This window comes from Globicephala melas, chromosome 9, assembly GCF_963455315.2.
Source record: "Globicephala melas chromosome 9, mGloMel1.2, whole genome shotgun sequence".
Lineage (NCBI taxonomy): Eukaryota > Metazoa > Chordata > Mammalia > Artiodactyla > Delphinidae > Globicephala > Globicephala melas.
Genome location: NC_083322.1, coordinates 40,747,077 through 40,764,515, shown reverse-complemented (window position 1 = coordinate 40,764,515; position 17,439 = coordinate 40,747,077). Strand labels below are relative to the sequence as shown.

General features: G+C 44.6%; 1 protein-coding gene across 6 annotated transcripts in view; it reads right to left on the bottom strand.

Moving 5' to 3' along the window:
- Positions 1 to 1,393: 1,393 nt before the first annotated feature.
- The window catches only part of AOAH (acyloxyacyl hydrolase), a 251,607-nt gene continuing 235,561 nt past the window's right edge, over positions 1,394 to 17,439 (bottom strand). For all 6 annotated transcript variants that reach the window (XM_060305408.2, XM_060305407.1, XM_030857562.2 and 3 more), the window contains 2 exons: positions 12,674 to 12,750; positions 1,394 to 1,671 (listed from right to left, as the gene is read on the bottom strand). In XM_060305408.2, coding sequence (XP_060161391.1) covers positions 1,543 to 1,671; positions 12,674 to 12,750 — 206 coding nt within the window. In that variant the 3' untranslated portion in view covers positions 1,394 to 1,542. The remainder of the gene's footprint in view (positions 1,672 to 12,673; positions 12,751 to 17,439) is intronic.

Genomic DNA, 17,439 nt, shown 5'->3' with positions numbered 1-17,439 from the left:
CTTCCAAATCTCCCTATACACTCCCTCTAGTTTCCCCCAACTTTTAAAATAACTCTATTCCTTCAGGGCCTTCTGGAAATAGATCAGGGCCTAAAATGAATTCTCCGTCCCCCCAACAACATCAAAAGCAATACAAGATTATTGACTTCACTAGTACTCGGAAATAAAAATTAGAATAGCAATAACTTGGAAGCGTTTTAAACGGGGGGATTGAATAGAATTTTCTAAAGGAATACAAAATTTTAGTGCACTGTTCTCTGGGTATATTCTGAGACTGAATGATTAAGATTTCAGATTAAAAAAACAATAACAAAACAACACTACAACAAGTATTGGTATTTTAGTCCTTAGAAATACGATGGGATGTTGGAACACCAAAACCAGCAGGAGGTGGATATACCAGGTGTCCACAGCCCCACACCTCCACACCTCACACCTTCAGTCTATACTCCGAGTTTGTATTTCCTGGTTGAAACAAGCAGCCTCCTGGGGGCTTGTTGGTCCTCTGTTGATCTACCTCCTGGGGACATGGGCTGGTCATGCTGAGTCAAGGATTCTGCCCAGGCGACAGAAATGAATGGGTTCACAACCTTTTAAGCGTGTTGGCCCCCCAAACTGAAGCTCACACAAATCTGGCCCGTTTGTCTTGTGAGTAGAGGTGGATTTACCATAAGTCCAAGAAAGATTAGATTTTAGGGTTCCTTCCAAAGCCCTGGAAGGGGCCCCAACAATGAGTTCACATGGTCCTATGCTTTGTAAAATTTGCAAAAGTAAGATATTTTAAACACTATTGCTTCCTCTCCGTCACAGTTTCCCTTATATCCAGTGGCTCTGGAAAAGCCATGGGAATTTTGGGGAAGTTGAAATGGAGATCTGTTTAGGCTGGATTTAGGTTGGACTATTTATGTGGTTAGCTGTCATTTCTGTGCACAGTTAAGGTACCGCTAGCCATCCTGGTGCAGGAAAGGGCTTCCAGGTACGCCCCTGTTGTCCACCAGCACCCTGGCAGAGGTTCAGGGCTAGTGGTCAGATCACAGTAGGAGAGAGTGTCCTACAGCTCCCAGCACAGGAAGTGTGTGGATTGTGGAGGAGAAACAAGGTGTGAAATGCACAAAGCCAGAAGCTAGTCTGTGGTAAGATCTTCCAATCGTTGATACGATGAGTGGGAGATTTGGTTCATGCTGGTGCCTAGCCAAAATAGAAGTATTAATATCTCCCTATCAGGAATAAATAAATAAATTTAAAAATAATAAAATAATAAAGCATACACAATTATAAACACACTGTCATTATAATTTTGTCTTTATTGAGACAAAGATTTGGGTGCCAGTGGTTTATTTGGGAAGCCATCCCCAAAAGTGGGAAAGGGGAAGTGAAGAGAGTGACACTAGGCTTTTAAGTGGGAGAAAAGCACTTTGCAAAGATGCTGCTGAAGAGGGGCCTGTGAGCTTGTGACACAGCCGCTCCCATAACCGTTTCTTGAATGAGTTTACCCAAGTTTCTGCCTTCTTGAGCTCCCCAGGAGCAGGTGTCCCTGAGGACTTAGTGCCCCCCTTGGTCTCCAAACACCTGCTCAATCTGGGGGTTGAATGGATTCTCCTTTCCCAGGACCTGGGGACACTGGAGCTGCACCTTCTTCCAGAAGCGATCTGCCAACAGCTGTAAAGCCACCTGCAAGAGAGAACCCAAAGGAGGAGTAAAAGGGAAATTAAAACAAAGTAAAGAAGTTACCAGCAAGATTTACTCTATCCCTTGTGCAGTGGACAGACTCTAGGATGGTTCCCCAGGATTCCTACCTTTGGGTCTTTGTATGATCCCCTTCCCTGGATGTGGATGGAACCTATCACTTGGTTCTAAGCAATAGAACATGGTAAAGGTGAAAGAATGTCCCTTCGGTGATTATGTTACATTATCTAAGGCTCTGCTTTGCTGGCAGACTTGCTCTGGAGACTCGCTGATGGGCTGATGATGTAAGAAGCCATGTTGGACAGCCCACATGGCAGGGAACAGAGGGTGGCCTCCAGCTGACATCTAGTAAGGAGTTGGGTCTTCAGTCCTACAACCACAAGGAGATAAATTCTGCTAACAACTCAAGTGACTCTGAAATCAAATCTTCCCCAGTTGAGTCTCCTGGTGAGAATGTAGATTTTAGCCTCTGAGACTCTAAGCAGAGAACCCAATTAAACTATGCCAGCACTCCTGACCCACAGGAACTGTGAGACAACAAGTGTGTATTGTATTAAGCTGCTACATTTGTGGTAATTTGTTATTTAGCAAATACACTTTCTCAGAAAGGCATTTATTCACTTACCTGTGGATAGCTAACACTTACTGCAGGCTTAAGGCTTGGGTTTTGGAGGTGAACAGAAGGAATCCTTCCTTGAAGGAACTCCCAGCCTAGCGAGGGACCCAGACATGCAGAATGATACCACCAAACCCACAGGGAGGACTGTGAGGGATGCACACGGCTGGAAGGGGAAGAGGTGGCAACTCTGCTGGGTGCGAAGAAAGGATAGGTCCTCTCTGAAGAGTGTGGTGGCTGAGCTGAAGTTTCAAGGAGGAGTTCACCAGATGGATCATGAGGAAAGCAGGGTATGTGGTAGAGGACACAGCACATGCAGAAGCTTAGAGATGTGGAAGAGAAAGTCATGGAGGGGGACTATGGGTGCCTGGGAGATGAAGCTGAACCGGTCCCCTTGCAGGGCTGGGCTCCTGAAGGAGGCTGTGGGCACGGAGAGAGTGGTTGGAGTGCCAGGCTGTGGAATGTACAGGCTTAATGCACAATAGGCTTGTCCCTCTCTCTCTTGGCCTGATGCCCACTCTCTGGTTGCATTGTTGTATGTCCCTTTATTCACAATGGCAGCAGGATCCATTCTTGGTTGTTCGGTCCTCTGGCTTGTCATTAACGTGCCTCTGATGAGGAGTCTTTCTCTGCAGATAATGCCCTCGTTTAGCAAATGGGCCCTGGACAGGCCTTCAGACCCCAGATGGCTACATCTCCATGGGAGGGGGGTGTGGGGGGGTTAATGCTGACTGATAGAGAAACGTGACTGCTGAAGGCCTCAGAGGGGAACACATTGTTCAGGGCAGATGCTCAGGGATGTCCCTGACTTTATACAGAAGCACATGGACATTGTCTTCAAAGGGCACATGCTGTTCATCATTCCAGCAAGCAGTGCAGCCAGCTCCCTGTGTGATGCTGGCCAGCCCTCTTCAGCCTTCTTCTCTGGGCTGAAATCCTCTCATTTGCAAAATGAATAAATGATCTAAAGACTCTTCTGGGTCTAAATTGTGTGTAAGATTTTAGCAGTTGTTAGAAAAAAATAGAACTGGTTGAGTCGATACATTAAATATCCCCAGTATTTTAATATGTTCCTGAGCCTTCTGAGGTAGACCCCAAATTCCATCCATCCAACAATGTAATCTTGATCATATCCACGTGGTGTCTAACACACATACACACCCCACTTGCCACCAACACACACAACACGTACCACATACCACACACACACACACACACACCTCTCAGACCTAAAGAGGCTGATTGTCAAGCCAGCACGTTTCCAGGAAGGGTCTGATCATCTCTCACACTATAAGCAGTCACGTCTTCAAAAACAGAGGACTGATTTTGGGCTGTTTTTCCTGCTACTTCTCAACAAAGTAGGCTGCTTCCAAGTCTGTGGAAAATTACTGGTTCTTCTTCTTTGTTTTTTGCCTTTTACTTCGATATACCTAAGCAGTCTTCCTAACAATTATGTGGTATCAATTCATTTGTGGTCATTTATTTCCCAATGTGAATTAATAAAGGAGGAGATGGGGGTGAGGATAAGCAGAGGAAAGTTCAAATAAAAGAGCTGAGATTTGAGCATGTGGTAACTATTTGGTTTGAAAGCAATTAGTTGGCTATCACTCTAATGGAGACTAAAATATTCATGTGTGCATTGCCAATATTTTGGATCTAAAATGAGAATGGTATTGTTACTACTAAACTAGATACTTGTGATAAAATGACCTACTACAATTATTCATTCGTCTGAGAAACATTTACTGAGCACCTATTGTGAGCTTCTTATAACCAACCTCCTCTTGTAACTCCCATGATGCTCTGCACAGGGCAAGGCCCAGTCATCTTCATTACTCCAAGCGAGGTGTTCCTTGAACACAAATATCTTTTGTGCTTCCCTTTTCACAATTAAAAATGTTAAAGCAATATCTATTCATTTGGGGAAAAATTAAAGGACAATTAAGCAAAAAGAAAAACAGAATAAAATTTATCTTAATTATAATAGAGATAGTCACTGTTAACATTGAGCCTTTCTGAGGCACACACACATACATTTGATCCCTCTGTAAATGTTTTATAATCTGCTCTTTTGGAGGTATAATTTACACACAGTAAAATGAACTCTTTTTGGTAAACAGTTCCATGAGTGTTGACAAATGCATTCAGTTGAGTAATCATCGCAACAATCTCTAATCTGCTTTTTATTTACTTTGCTCTATATTACAAACATATTTCTTTGCCACTAAAAGTAGATCTGTATCGTTTTTATTTGCGGCATGATATTCCATCAGATATGTGCAAGCTAATTTATTTCACTGATGCATTTTTTTCGCACACATCTCCCTAACATTTGTCCTCAGGACAGGGGTGGAGACAGTTTCCTGTTGCCAGTGTGCCCAACATCTGCAGCCCAGGAGGGGTTCACAGGCTGCCTCATTTACTAACCCTACTAGACATGCACACGGAAAGAAATCTGGTCCAGCAGAACGCTAGGGAATGTGGAGTTCTGGTTAAGTGGAATATTCTGGTTAACAGGGTTAGGCCCTTCCTCGTCTCTTCTTTTGCAGTTGATTCAGCTGCCTGAGCTCTTGCAGGGCCCCAGCTGCAGAGCCCAGATGGTTGCCACATTGGCGGTGCTGCTTTTGTCTAGGTGCCCCTCAGTTCTAGCAGGAGTGGCCCATCCTCTGGGTAAGTCCACATCCGATGGGCACTGGTGCTGTTCTGCAGGCATCCCTGCAGCTCCAGTGCTTCTGTGGGGCGTTGCCACCCACCCATCTGTCTACTGCTGCTACTCAGAAGCCCTCATGGTGGCAAAACCATGTGATGGTCATTGGTCCACTGTGAAGTTTTCTCTTTGAAACTCTCATAGAAGGGGTGACAAAGTAGGGCAACTTAACACTCCATTGTCATATAAGTTTTTGGTGAAGCAGCTTTTTCAGTTTTTACTTGCAGCCCCTGATCTCCCTAGGATTCAGGCATGAGTCCACAGAGAGGGGAGTTGGAGGGTAGGGACCTGGTGCCATTTCTTCATTCAGCCCTTGGTGACAGCCACCATATGGCTTCTAGAATTTCTCTCCCTTCTAATGACAATTTAAAATTGCGCCACGCTTCTTTGCCTAACCACATTTTTATTTATGATGAGTTCTTCACCAGGAGAGTACCGGGTCCTCCAAGAAAATATACCATGTCAGATCCAGCCCACATGCTCATGATCTGCTCGCATATCCAGACATGATAGAAGCCCAGCAGTGGTCATAGCTGGACATCATCTGTGATTCCTCCACATTCCCGCTTTGTAAGCTAACTGTATGTATTTTGCTACAAAAATGGAACTCTTTAGTAAGACAATCATAAAAACAAACCCTGACCAGTAACTACATTTTTGTAATATTTTTAAAGAATAAATGCAATCCAGAGCAAGAGTATATAGATTTCACCAACAACTTAGCATGACTGATACCTTTTAAGTTGAACTCTTGCTAAATTTAACTCTGGGCTTCTACCAGACCAAAGTAAAAAATGTACTGTGAACTTATTTTTCTTGAAGGGAGAACAATTCCAGGCTGTCTTGTAAGATTGCTTTTAAACACCTGCAGGGAAGCCCTCACCACAGGGAAGGCACAGTTTTACTTCTCTGGCCTCTTAATCTGTCCAGAAACACAGTCTATTGGACCTGGTTACTTTTGGTCCCAATTAATTTTACATTTGTAAACTTACAACATGACAGTGGTGTAAGAGGTATTTAAAAACATTTAAGGAAAAATGTTACATTTCCAGCTCGAGCCTGTCTGTGCTGGTTCAGGCTGCCACCACCAAAACCACTGCTTGCCAGTTGGTGTATAAAGCAAACTAAACAAACATGGTCCCTGATGCCTGGGAGGGCCAGCCTAAGTGACTGTTATTTGAGGGTTCCCTGGCCCAGGAGGCCCTCCCTCCTCTCTCTCCCCACTGCCAGCTTAACTGCCTTTTTTGAGGGGCTGCACCAGTCTGTCAACGACCTTGGGTCCCAGGGGCTTACATGTTGAGACAAATAAAGACCTAGAGACTGTTAACTTATTTAAAGCCAATCCACTGATTATATATCTGATGTCTGCCACCAGCAGTGTATAAGGGTCAGGTCTCAAGAAAGAAGAGGGGATTGATGTCATGGAAAATTCACTGCCTGTAGGAAGAGTTTTAAGAGGATTGGTTTGAGTTGCTACTTCCATGAGGAGAGGAGAGGAGGCTGTTTTGCAGAGAGCTTTGTTGCGCGAAGCTTCTAAGGCAGGAGGTGTTAGGAATGTTTAGCCGGGTGGTCTCAGCATAGCCAAGGAAAGCAGACTTGATATATGTTCGTGGCTCTTGCAACGTTTTCTGTTTACTATTGTCTGATTTTAGGCCCAGAGATCTTTTACGTACCTTTTCAGATACTTAACTTTGCAAAGATGTTAAAAAGTGGGTGTTTAAACAGATAGAATTGCTACAGCTTCAACAGGTCACAGATCTGGGTCTCGGGTCTTTGCAATGACATTTCTTTTCTAAGAAAAACTTTCTTTGCATTTTGTCAGCAGTTTGACTGCTATTCCCAACTCTCGGATGCACCTGCTCTCTCTGGAGCATCTAGCGATCTCTTAGGACTTCTTTCCAGCGGGTCCTGCTGAGATGGGCAATGGTTCCCACTTTGTGGTAGTCACACCTGCGTCATCCCTCTCCTTTGAGTGTGGTAGGACTTGTAACTTGCTTTTAACTTCTAAAATATGGCACAGGTGATGGAACGTTACTCTGTGATTAGGTTACGTACAGTAGTGACTGACATAACTGGCAGACTCTCTCTGTTGCCATTTTGCACCCATTGATGAAGCAGGTTGCTCAGGTGGCCTCTGAGCAACAACTGATTAGGAACTGAGACTCTCAGTTCAACAGGTCTCAAGGAACTACGTTCTGCTAATAAATGTGAGCTTCCAAGTCAAGCCTTCCGATGAGACCCAGCCCTGGCAGACACCTTGATGGCAACTTGGGAGAGTCAGTGGAGCAGGATACCCAGCTAATCTGTGTCTGGATTCCTGGCCACAGAAACTGTGAGATAAGAAATGTGTCTCCAGGGCTTCTCTGGTGGTGCAGTGCTTGGGAGTCCACCTGCCGATGCAGGGGACACGGGTTCTTGCCCAGGTCCGGGAAGATCCCACATGCCGTGGAGTGGCTGGGCCCATGAGCCATGGCAGCTGAGCCTGCACATCCGGAGCCTGTGCTCCGCAACGGGAGAGGCCACAACAGTGAGAGGCCCGCGTACCGCAAGAAAAAAAAAACCCACAAGAAATGTGTCTCCTACACTATTGATGGGAATGTAAATTGGTACAGCCATTATGGAGAACAGTATGGAGGTTCCATAGCAAACTAAAAATAGAGCTACCATATGAACCTGCAATGCCACTCCTGGGCATATATCTGGAGAGAAACATGGTCTGAAAGGATACATGCACCCCAATGTTCACTGCAGTGCTGTTTACAATAGCCAAAACATGGAAGCAGCCTAAACGTCCATCGACAGAGGAATGGATAAAGAAGATGTGGCACATATACAATGGAATACTACTCAGCCATTAAAAAGAATGAAATAATGCCATTTGCAGCAACATGGGTGGACCTAGAGATTGCCATACTGAGCAAAGTAAGTCAGACAAGAAAGAGAAATATCGTATGATATCGCTTATATGTGGAATCTAAAAAGAAATGATACAAATGAACATATTTAGAAAACAGAAACAGACTCACAGACTTAGAGAACAAAGCTATGGTTACCGGGGTGGGGGTGGGGGGAAGGGATAGCTAGGGAGTTAGGGATTGACATGTACACACTACTATATTTAAAAAGGATAACCAACAAGGACCTACTGTATAGCACAGGGAACTCTGCTCAATGTTATGCGGCAGCCTGGATGGGAGGGGAGTCTGAGGGAGAAAGGATACATGTATATGTATGGCTGAGTCCCTTTGCTGTGCATCTGAAACTGTCACAACATTGTTAATTGGCTATACTCCAATAAAAAATAAAAAGTTAAAAAGAAAAAGGAATCTGTGTGGTTTTTAAGTCATTTGCTATGCAACAATAGATAACTAAAATACCTTCTCAGTCTTAATTCTCTTTGATCTTTATTTTTCTTCATAACTTGATCCCTTGGGCCAATCTCATCCCTGCCAGTGTCTCCTGCTCTCAGCTAGAAGCTGGTGATTCCCAAACCTGTGTCTCCTGAGATCAGAACCCATAAATACGATCTAATGGCTGGATACTGTGCAGGCACCCCAAATTCAGAATGTTCAAATCTGCTCCTTCTTCTGAGTTCCTTGACTTTTTATTTTCACCTCCCTTCATCCAGTTGTCGAATCCTGTGAGTCGTCTCACTCCCACCCACCAAATCCAATCAATCAGCAAGTCTAGCATTATATATATTTCTTAAAATTCTGGTTCTACATTTTGGAAATGAGATGAAAAAGTAAAGTGGTTCTCAGTCTATTGATGTACAGGAATTTTTATATGCTTATTTATTTTCCATTAAAATATAAGTAAAGAATTTAGATGGTGAATATAATCTGGCTCAAAAATTAATATCTATCAATCATAAATTTGAACTGTTCAACATAGCCCATATTTTTCAATGGGCTGTTCAACATAGCCCATTCAACTGGAGCAGTTGAATCAATAGTGGTTACGCACTCCCCCCTGCTTCTCTAGCAGGGTTTTAGGAAGAAACAGGCCAATAAAATACAGCCTGCTCACCCCTTGGTGGTGAGGGGCCGGTATCAACTATTTTTGCTCAGATGTACAGGATTGGTGAGGGGGCACTTGAAAAAGGTCCGAGTCTACTCTTTTGGTTGGTATTATGTCTGTGCCATAAGGATGAGGCCCTGAGACTCAGCCTTGCCCATCTGACTCTTTCAAGATGGAAAAGATGTGGACCCCTATAGCTGCCCCATGGTCTAGAAGGATCCCTTCACACTGCTTCTGCTGTAGGGCACACCATCGGGAGGCGAGTACGCAGGGACAGCCAGAGGCCCCTCTTCAAGGCTTCAAGTCACAACCCCGTCCTGATGGTGCTCACATCTGTATCTCCAGCTCAGATCCCTTCCTGAGCGCTAAGCTCGTATATTATCTGCTGCAGGGACATCCCCATTTGGACATCCTAGAGGCTCTTTAAATCCAACATGTACCAAACTCGTCCTCAAACCACCCTATCCCCCTAAAGGTGTTCTTGACCTCAGCAGTCAATGAAATCATCTATCCGGTTTCCCAAGTCACAAAAGAAGTGTAATGCTCAGCATCTCTTTCTCTTTCACCTCGACATTCAATAAATGACCATGTTCTGTTGATTCAACTATCCGAATCTCTCCAATACAGGCCTTTCTTTCTCCTCACTACCTCTGTTCAGGCCATCACCCTCTTGTGCACAGGAGTGTCCACACCCCTGCTAGACCAAACCATTCTTCATGCTGCTTCCACAGGTATCCTTTTAGAGAACAAGTCTAGGTATTTTTCCCTCTTGCTGAAAAATCATCAACGGCTCTCTGTTCTCCACAGTTGAAAAGGTTGGACCCTATTCAGACCTTATGTGACCTGTCCCTGAATATCTCTCTTGCTCCTTCTCTCTCCACTCCACTCTCATGTTCTATGTCCCAGCCACACTGAAGCACTTTTATTACCTCCAATGTGCCATGCTTCCTTTCGTATTCAGGTCCTTGCCCTTGCACTTTCCTCAGCTCAACACTTTCTGCAGTCCCTCCCCTCTTCCTTTCACTTGGCTAGTTCATGGTCTTAGTTCTGAGTTCCCTCCTCTGAAACTCTTTTCTTGCACCCCTCTCTCCCATTCCGTCCCCCATAATGCTCCCACAGCATCTGTGCTTGCACAGTTGGAGGCATTGACTACTTTTTACATTTAATTATCTGTTTATTTGTCATTCTCCCACTCTACCCTATAATCTCCTTAACCGGCAGGGGTGGTTTCCTGTTCACCCTTCTCACTGTGTTTGATACCGCATAGGCACTCAATAGACATTCTAGGATGGGAATTTGCCATCTAGACTGCTCAGCTCAACATACATGATAACTAGGCAGGTTTTAGGCATATCTATCCATTGTCAGCCACTTTAGATGTGGCTCCACCACTGTTGCCCACTCTATCACCCACTCTCAGCATGTGAACAAATCTCTCAGGAATAACATAAGATTATGACACACCGATTTTCAGCTTTTTTGTTTTCCAGTACGCGGGCCTCTCACTGCTGTGGCCTCTCCCGTTGCGGAGCACAGGCTCCGGACGCGCAGGCTCAGTGGCCATGGTTCACGGGCCCAGCCGCTCCGCGGCATGTGGGATCTTCCTGGACCGGGGCACGAACCCGTGTCCCCTGCATCGGCAGGTGGACTCTCAACCACTGAGCCACCAGGGAAGCCCCTCAGCTTTTGACTCTGTTCTCAACAATCAGTTAACGGCGAAGCTGTTTGAGTGCAAGGAAGAGCCCCAATTTGACAGACCTCTAACCCTAATACTATTTTAAGAGTCAGGGACAGAACTGGCTTTTGATAGATCAGACAAATATGTCCCGAGGGATACAACAAAGCTGTCTTTGACCCTCTTCTTTTTAGTTTGTTCCTCATTGCTCCCTCTCTGACCGTCTCCTCTTGTCCCCATTCTCTGTAGAATCAGAAGGGCAAAATTCTGTAATGTCCAAAGAATGACAAGAACTACTACCTAATTATTGCCAGAAAGCAGGTCTCCACATTAATTATTCTAAAACCAAAGACATCATTTTTTTTTTGGTGGGGGAGCAAACTCTAATATTTAACCAGCTTCTAGCCAATAATTCTCTTGGATCAACCCATCCACGTGATACACAGGAAACAGGTATTCTGAGGCGCATTACTTAGATCGTTTGGGTTGTTGTTACTTAACACAGTATGTGCATTTAATACTCACTTTAAAATTTACCCAGCATCTCTGAGACTCTACTGTCCATCCATCTGATCGTGGAATGGCACTCGTCCCTTTCTTTTTAGTTAATTAATTAATTAATTTTTATTTTTGGCTGCATTGGGTCTTCGTTGCTGCATGCGGGCTTTCTCTAGTTGTGGCGAGCGGGGGCTACTCTTCATTGCGGTGGCTTCTCTTGTTGCGGAGCATGGGCTCTAGGTGCTCGGGCTTCAGTAGTTGTGGCACATGGGCTCAGTAGTTGTGGCTCGCAGGCTCTAGAGCGCAGGCTCAGTAGTTGTGGCTCACAGGCTTAGTTGCTCCGCGACATGTGGGATCTTCCTGGACCAGGGCTCGAACCCGTGTCCCCTGCATTGGCAGGCGGATTCTTAACCTCTGCACCACCAGGGAAGTCCCTCTTCCTTTTCTTTTGAGACAGTTCTTAGCCCTGCCCATGGGTATTCATGGCACCTAGAGCTCAGGGGGAGGGAGGACTATGATTCCTTTCATGCTTCTTAGGGGATGATCAGCCCTCCCTGTGGCCTGGCTGGCCATGGAGATCAAGGCTACAAGGAGTGCTTCTCACATTTGGACCCTTGTCAATGCCACAAAGGCCGCATCAGAAAGACGAGAGCCACAGAGGATTGCCTGTGGGTAAATGGCCCATCTCTCTTGCAGGGGACTGGCTTTCAAAATGTTAGAAGCAGCAGAGCTACTCCCCCACTTCTTTTTCTATTTTTTATACAAAGAAATATCGTGAGCAAGTCCAGTAGGTAGAACAGATAAAAGTGGAACTTCCCTGGCTTCAGCCAGGACAATGGACGGGGGAGGGAGAGGGGACAGAATCCCACCGTCTAGCTCCCCTTGCTCTGTGAAGAGGCCAGAGTAGAACTACTTTCCAGATTGTTCCTCGGAATTCTAAATGAGAAACAGCTCTTACTGCAGGATAGTGCTAGGGACACTGTTCTCCTCTTGTATGGTTCTCCTTTTTTTCTAGAAGGATCCATAGAAGAAATTTCTCACAGGGCTCACTTCCAGGAGTCCTTCTGATTTTTTTTTTTGAGTACTTAATTTATTTTTTATCTTCTTAAGGCTATGACTTATGCCCTTCTTTGCATCAGCCGCGTAGGAAGCGTGGAGCTGATTTTGTGGGCCCTTGCAGGCTGTTTCTTAGAACTTCCTGGGACACGTTGTGAATTGTAGACATTAAGTCAGGAATTCAGGTATCATTTCTACCTTATTTTCTTTTTACTCTGATTTTCACTTTATTATTTTATTTATATTTTATCAATTTAATTTATATTTATTTATCTTCTATCTTACACATGTGTGCACATCACCTCAAATTCTTTCTGGAATAAAATAGGATAAAAACGAATGCATGTGTGCATAATTATATTACAAAGATAACGTAACAGACTGCCCTCAGCAACCATCGTGTGACTGCACTTACCTCATTAGGGTGGAATCCATCCACGGGTTCAATGAGCTGCCAGGGCTGCCCTCCGCTCTTCTGCCACTCCTCCGTGACTGCGGGGCGTGCACACACACACACACATACACACACAGAGGGTTAGAGGCATGCTTTCCTGAGCAACAGTTAACACCCAAGAGCAAGGGCTGTGAAGTAGGCTCCTCCTGGGCCCATGCTTACCCAGCCACGTCTGCCTCTGCCGGGGGCTTTCTGAACAGAAATAATCTTTCCATTGTGTCATTATTTTTTCTCTAACTCAGGAAGACAAATGTGTGAGAGTGTTGGATGAATGTGGTTTGTAGAGTGAGGAGGGTGGTGGGGAAGGGTGGGCTGGAAAATATTCGACATCGATTTAAGTCCATCTCATTTCTCAGTGGCCAGGAGGACAGAATTTCAGGGGTAGGAGGAAAATATTAAGCATTTTGTTAACATCTCCTTTCATTGGCTGCCATTTCCAGACACTGCCTGCATATGTCAAGCAATCATCATTAAAACTCACAGTTTGTCAGAAATATAATCACCTAAAATGATCTGGACATCACATTTAGAGTGAGTATGGCTACAGAGAAAACGTTATGAGCCCCAAAATGATGAACAGCAATAATACTGTCCTTCAACAGGGGTGAGACCAGGAATGTCAGTTGCTCCAAGGCAAAGGCATAATGAACTCTACATTATAATATCATACCGTCAATAAGAACTCCTCAAGGAAACGTCAAGTCCCTAGACAGCCTCCAGAGAGAAAAATGTGAAACGAACCACTCCCAGTGTAGCCCATGTCCTCATTCCCTGGTGTCCAGAGAGGGGAGCCGGCACAGCTGAGATTCCTCTAGTTCTTTCCTCTTCACTTCACAAAAACTCAAGGGCAGGGAGATGTTCCCTCTTGCCCTCTTTGTTTATCTCTCTTTTGCCCCAAGGGAAGGAATGGAAATGCTATTAGGGGCTTTAACTGGGTGAGAGAAGCTGGACTTTCCCAGAGCTGAATCAATACTATGCTGCTTTTGTAATTAGTCCTAATATCACGCCAGGCCGTCCACACTTGCTACCCAATTCTTGTCCCCAGAGGGGCTTTAAATACTGCTGTCCTTCTCAGAGCACAGGAAACAATTCCTGCTGGTGCTTTGGAGTCCTATACTGGATCACCAATTCCTGTTGGCTTTGTCCCTGCCAGAACGGCCACCACTGAGCCACTCTCTTATGCTTTATGCCTGGGTTTTACTGGAGGTTGCTAGAAGCAGCAGCTAATGGAAAGTGGCCTTTGCATTTCTTGTGAATCTCCAATCAAGGATATTGTCCACTGTGTCCTCCACTTGTGGTCACGAGGGAGAGATTGCTTCATGCTGGTAAACCGTGTATCTCTCTGAAGGAATGGTATGTATCTGCTCTTCTGATAGGAAGCTCAGAATTACAATGCTACTGAAACCACACTAACCCTTATGAAGCCTTATTCCTTCTGCTGAACCAGCTTGCAGACCTCACAGTTTCCTGCCATTGGCCCTAGGTACCCCGTGAAAGACAGAGCCTTAGGGAAGCTTGCCTGGCTCTAGCTTCAGTTTACCTGGCTGTCCTGTTTTTTAGGCATGACCTCGGAACCGGATTTTCTGCTTCAGGTTCAATTGTGGGTGCTTCCCCTTCCCCTCTGGGTCTGACACTTTGAAGCACCTGTGGGTCCCTCCTGTCTTTCCGGGTGTACCATGCTGCCCCAGCCCAGCCCTGCTCATCCTGGCTCACCTGTCATGCGTTCCCCATGCTTGGTTCAGACTCTTCTTTCTCCCCCTTGGTAGGGAGACAATGGGTCACTTTCCTACTTGTTTTTTGGGTCCTGCTGTTCTACTTTCTAACTTTATGCTGATTCTCTCTCTGAGCCATTTCCAATCTGAACATCCAACCAATTACCCTTAATGGAGCACCAGGCATTGGAAGGGTTTCTTCAAATACAAAGTCAATGTCACCCCCACTGAGCCCCCTCAGCGCTTTTTGTTCTTTTGTACTATTTGTCTCATCTCTACTTTGCAGCCCCACAGGGTGTCTAATACAGAAATCAACACTGATGCAGAAAGGTCCAGCCCAGGCAAGATGTCAGCCTCCTAAGCTCCTCTGTAACTTCAGAGGTGACCTCGCTTCCTTCACGTAAATCCTCAATGAACTTTTCAATTCTTTCTCCTGCTTCTCCCTTATTTTCAGTTTGGTTTCACCTTATGCTATACAAATGTTAAAAGGAGGAAGAAAAGAAAGAATGAAAGAAAATCTCAATCAGATGTTAAGTAATTCCCAGGCCTGTTGGACAATGGGAACCAAGCCCAGTCAAGACCTGAGAAAGGGTTGTATTAAAGAGATAGACAGCAAGCCGTGGGCCTGACCTGGACCACTCACACATCCTCTGACCCAGCGGGGGTAGGAAGTTCCTCATAACACTTTTAGACTCTTCACATTTGCCGAGAAGTTTGAGTAACGAATTGAATCTAAACTTGTTCCTTCCCTGGCCAAGAGAATGTTCAGAAAGGAATTACAGTGATCCGGAGATCTGGAAAATCGACAGTGGAAAGCAAATTTGAGCTTATAAATGAAACACGGTTTAAGCCAAGCTCGTGTTCCTGGAGAGGAATGTTTGTTAAGAGCTCCATATTAAAAACACCAGACTTTCTCATACCCGTGTTTCCTCTAGTGTGATTCAATGCTAGTCTTAACGAGACTTAAAGTTAGTCTAGGCTGTTTCCATTTTGATTTGAATTTTATGTGCATTACTAACTACCAAACTAAAAATTATGGCCCTTAGAGAAAGGGAGAGGTGGTGATAGATATTATACTTCATGGAACAGAGGGACATAACTTAGTCATCAGAATTAGTGACTATTTTTCAAAGTGAGAAGGAATGGGGATTCCTTCTACTCCCCTTGGAGGTTTGATCCCATAACGTAGGATATTTTCTCATATGATTATTGTGTCTCTGAGGCTTACCAGTCACTGAATATCTGTAGACATAAGAATTATAACACTTACAGGAAGAGTCAGTAACTCACAGGCAAGAGTTTAAGGTCTTACCTGTATTATGACGAGTGCTAGACAGAGTGACCCTTTTTAGTTTATCTCAGGGTGAAATTTTGCTTTCTTAGAATAAATGCAATACCAGACAGTGGTCTCTACTTCTTCCCTGATTTAGACTGGGTGGTCCAAGCAGGTTATTATGGTAGATTGGTCAGTTCCCTTCCTGCCTGGGGCCATAATTAAAAATAGGCAAATAAATCGCCGTTTGTTCTTTGGAACACTTGAATTAAAGCTCTTGAAAGATCGTGAGTGATCTCTTTGGATTTGGTACGTAATGTACTTCCTTTATTTGTAAAGTCAAAGAAGCTCTGCTAATGACCGGTTTTTCAGAGATGCAATAGAAATCACAGGCGTTTCATAGAACATTTGGTAGCTCCTTGATGATTAGCAGATATTTAAAAAGAGAAATCTGAATTCTGGTCAGCACTATGAAGTCACTGGTCATTTTGACAAATGTACACTTGAGGGGAGGGGAGCTAAGAACCAAAACTCTAACTGAGTTGTCTTAGAAGCTGAGGGGAGCTGGTGGTATATGTAAAGTGTCAGTGAAAAAATGGCCTTGTCAGCCAAGTGGCATGCTCCTTCCTCTGTATGGGAGGTGTGGTGGAGATGAAGAAAAAGGATATCACCTGCTCAAGCTGGCATTTCCTGAAGGGAAAAAAAATTGCTGCCTCTGTTTAGCTCATAACCAGTTGGAGGATGAGTCAGCAAGAGAAAAAAGTCTCTGAGGTGAGCAGTCAACTCTTGGTGCTGGACTGAGGCTGTCAGAGTAGAGAACAGATAGGTCTCGCGTCTACTCTCAAGGGACAGGGACCCTCAACTGTCATTTGCTCTGTCACAGGGTATAAAATTGCAAATCTCATATGAAAAGTGATATTTGTGATGCAATAGCTCAAATACAGTATAGAAATGAGAGCAGAGATTTTCATGTGACTAGTGAGACTGCAGATTTAATCAGTGACTCTATAGGGTTTTTAATTTCTGATAAAAGGAAACTGTGATAAGGAGATGCATTTCTAGCATAGCTTCCTGTGAGGAACTCAAAGTGATGCACAGGCTCAGTTGGTGATGGGGAGGGTTAGACACTGAAAAAGAATAAACATTTATTATCCATCTATCATAAGCCCTGGAAGAATGTAGTAGGTGCTTTACATACAGTGATGGTGGTGGTGATGGGAGGGTGTCAGCTAACAGGTATCGGAGTCCTTACTACATGACAAGCACTGTCTCTACCCTTACATAGAGCCCACGGTTTAGTTACTGCTACCGGGCACAAAAGGAAACTAATCTTGAACGGTTATTTCATTTGCTCGAGGTTACACAGCTATTCTATGTCTGAGTTGAGATAGGAATACAGGTCTATCTGGTTGTAAATTCTGGGCTCTTTGTATAATAACATTTTCACCTACATGAGTTAGGGCAGATTTCCAGGGTGATGAGCTGCCCAGGTGGGGGAGCTTATCCACAGAGATGGATCTGGGAGTGGATGCACCCTCTGCCTACTCTGGAAAATGCTAAAATCTCAAGGTAGGCATGCCCTTTGCAGTAGTCTAACATTGGGCGTAAGTTAAGACCTTACCACAGTTCTTGAAAACTAGATAAAAACGCCAGCTCTCTCAGAAGCACACGTGATAGCACGTAGCCATTAAATGCATAATGCTGTATCGGATGTTTCTGGAGGCAGATCCCAGAGTACCATT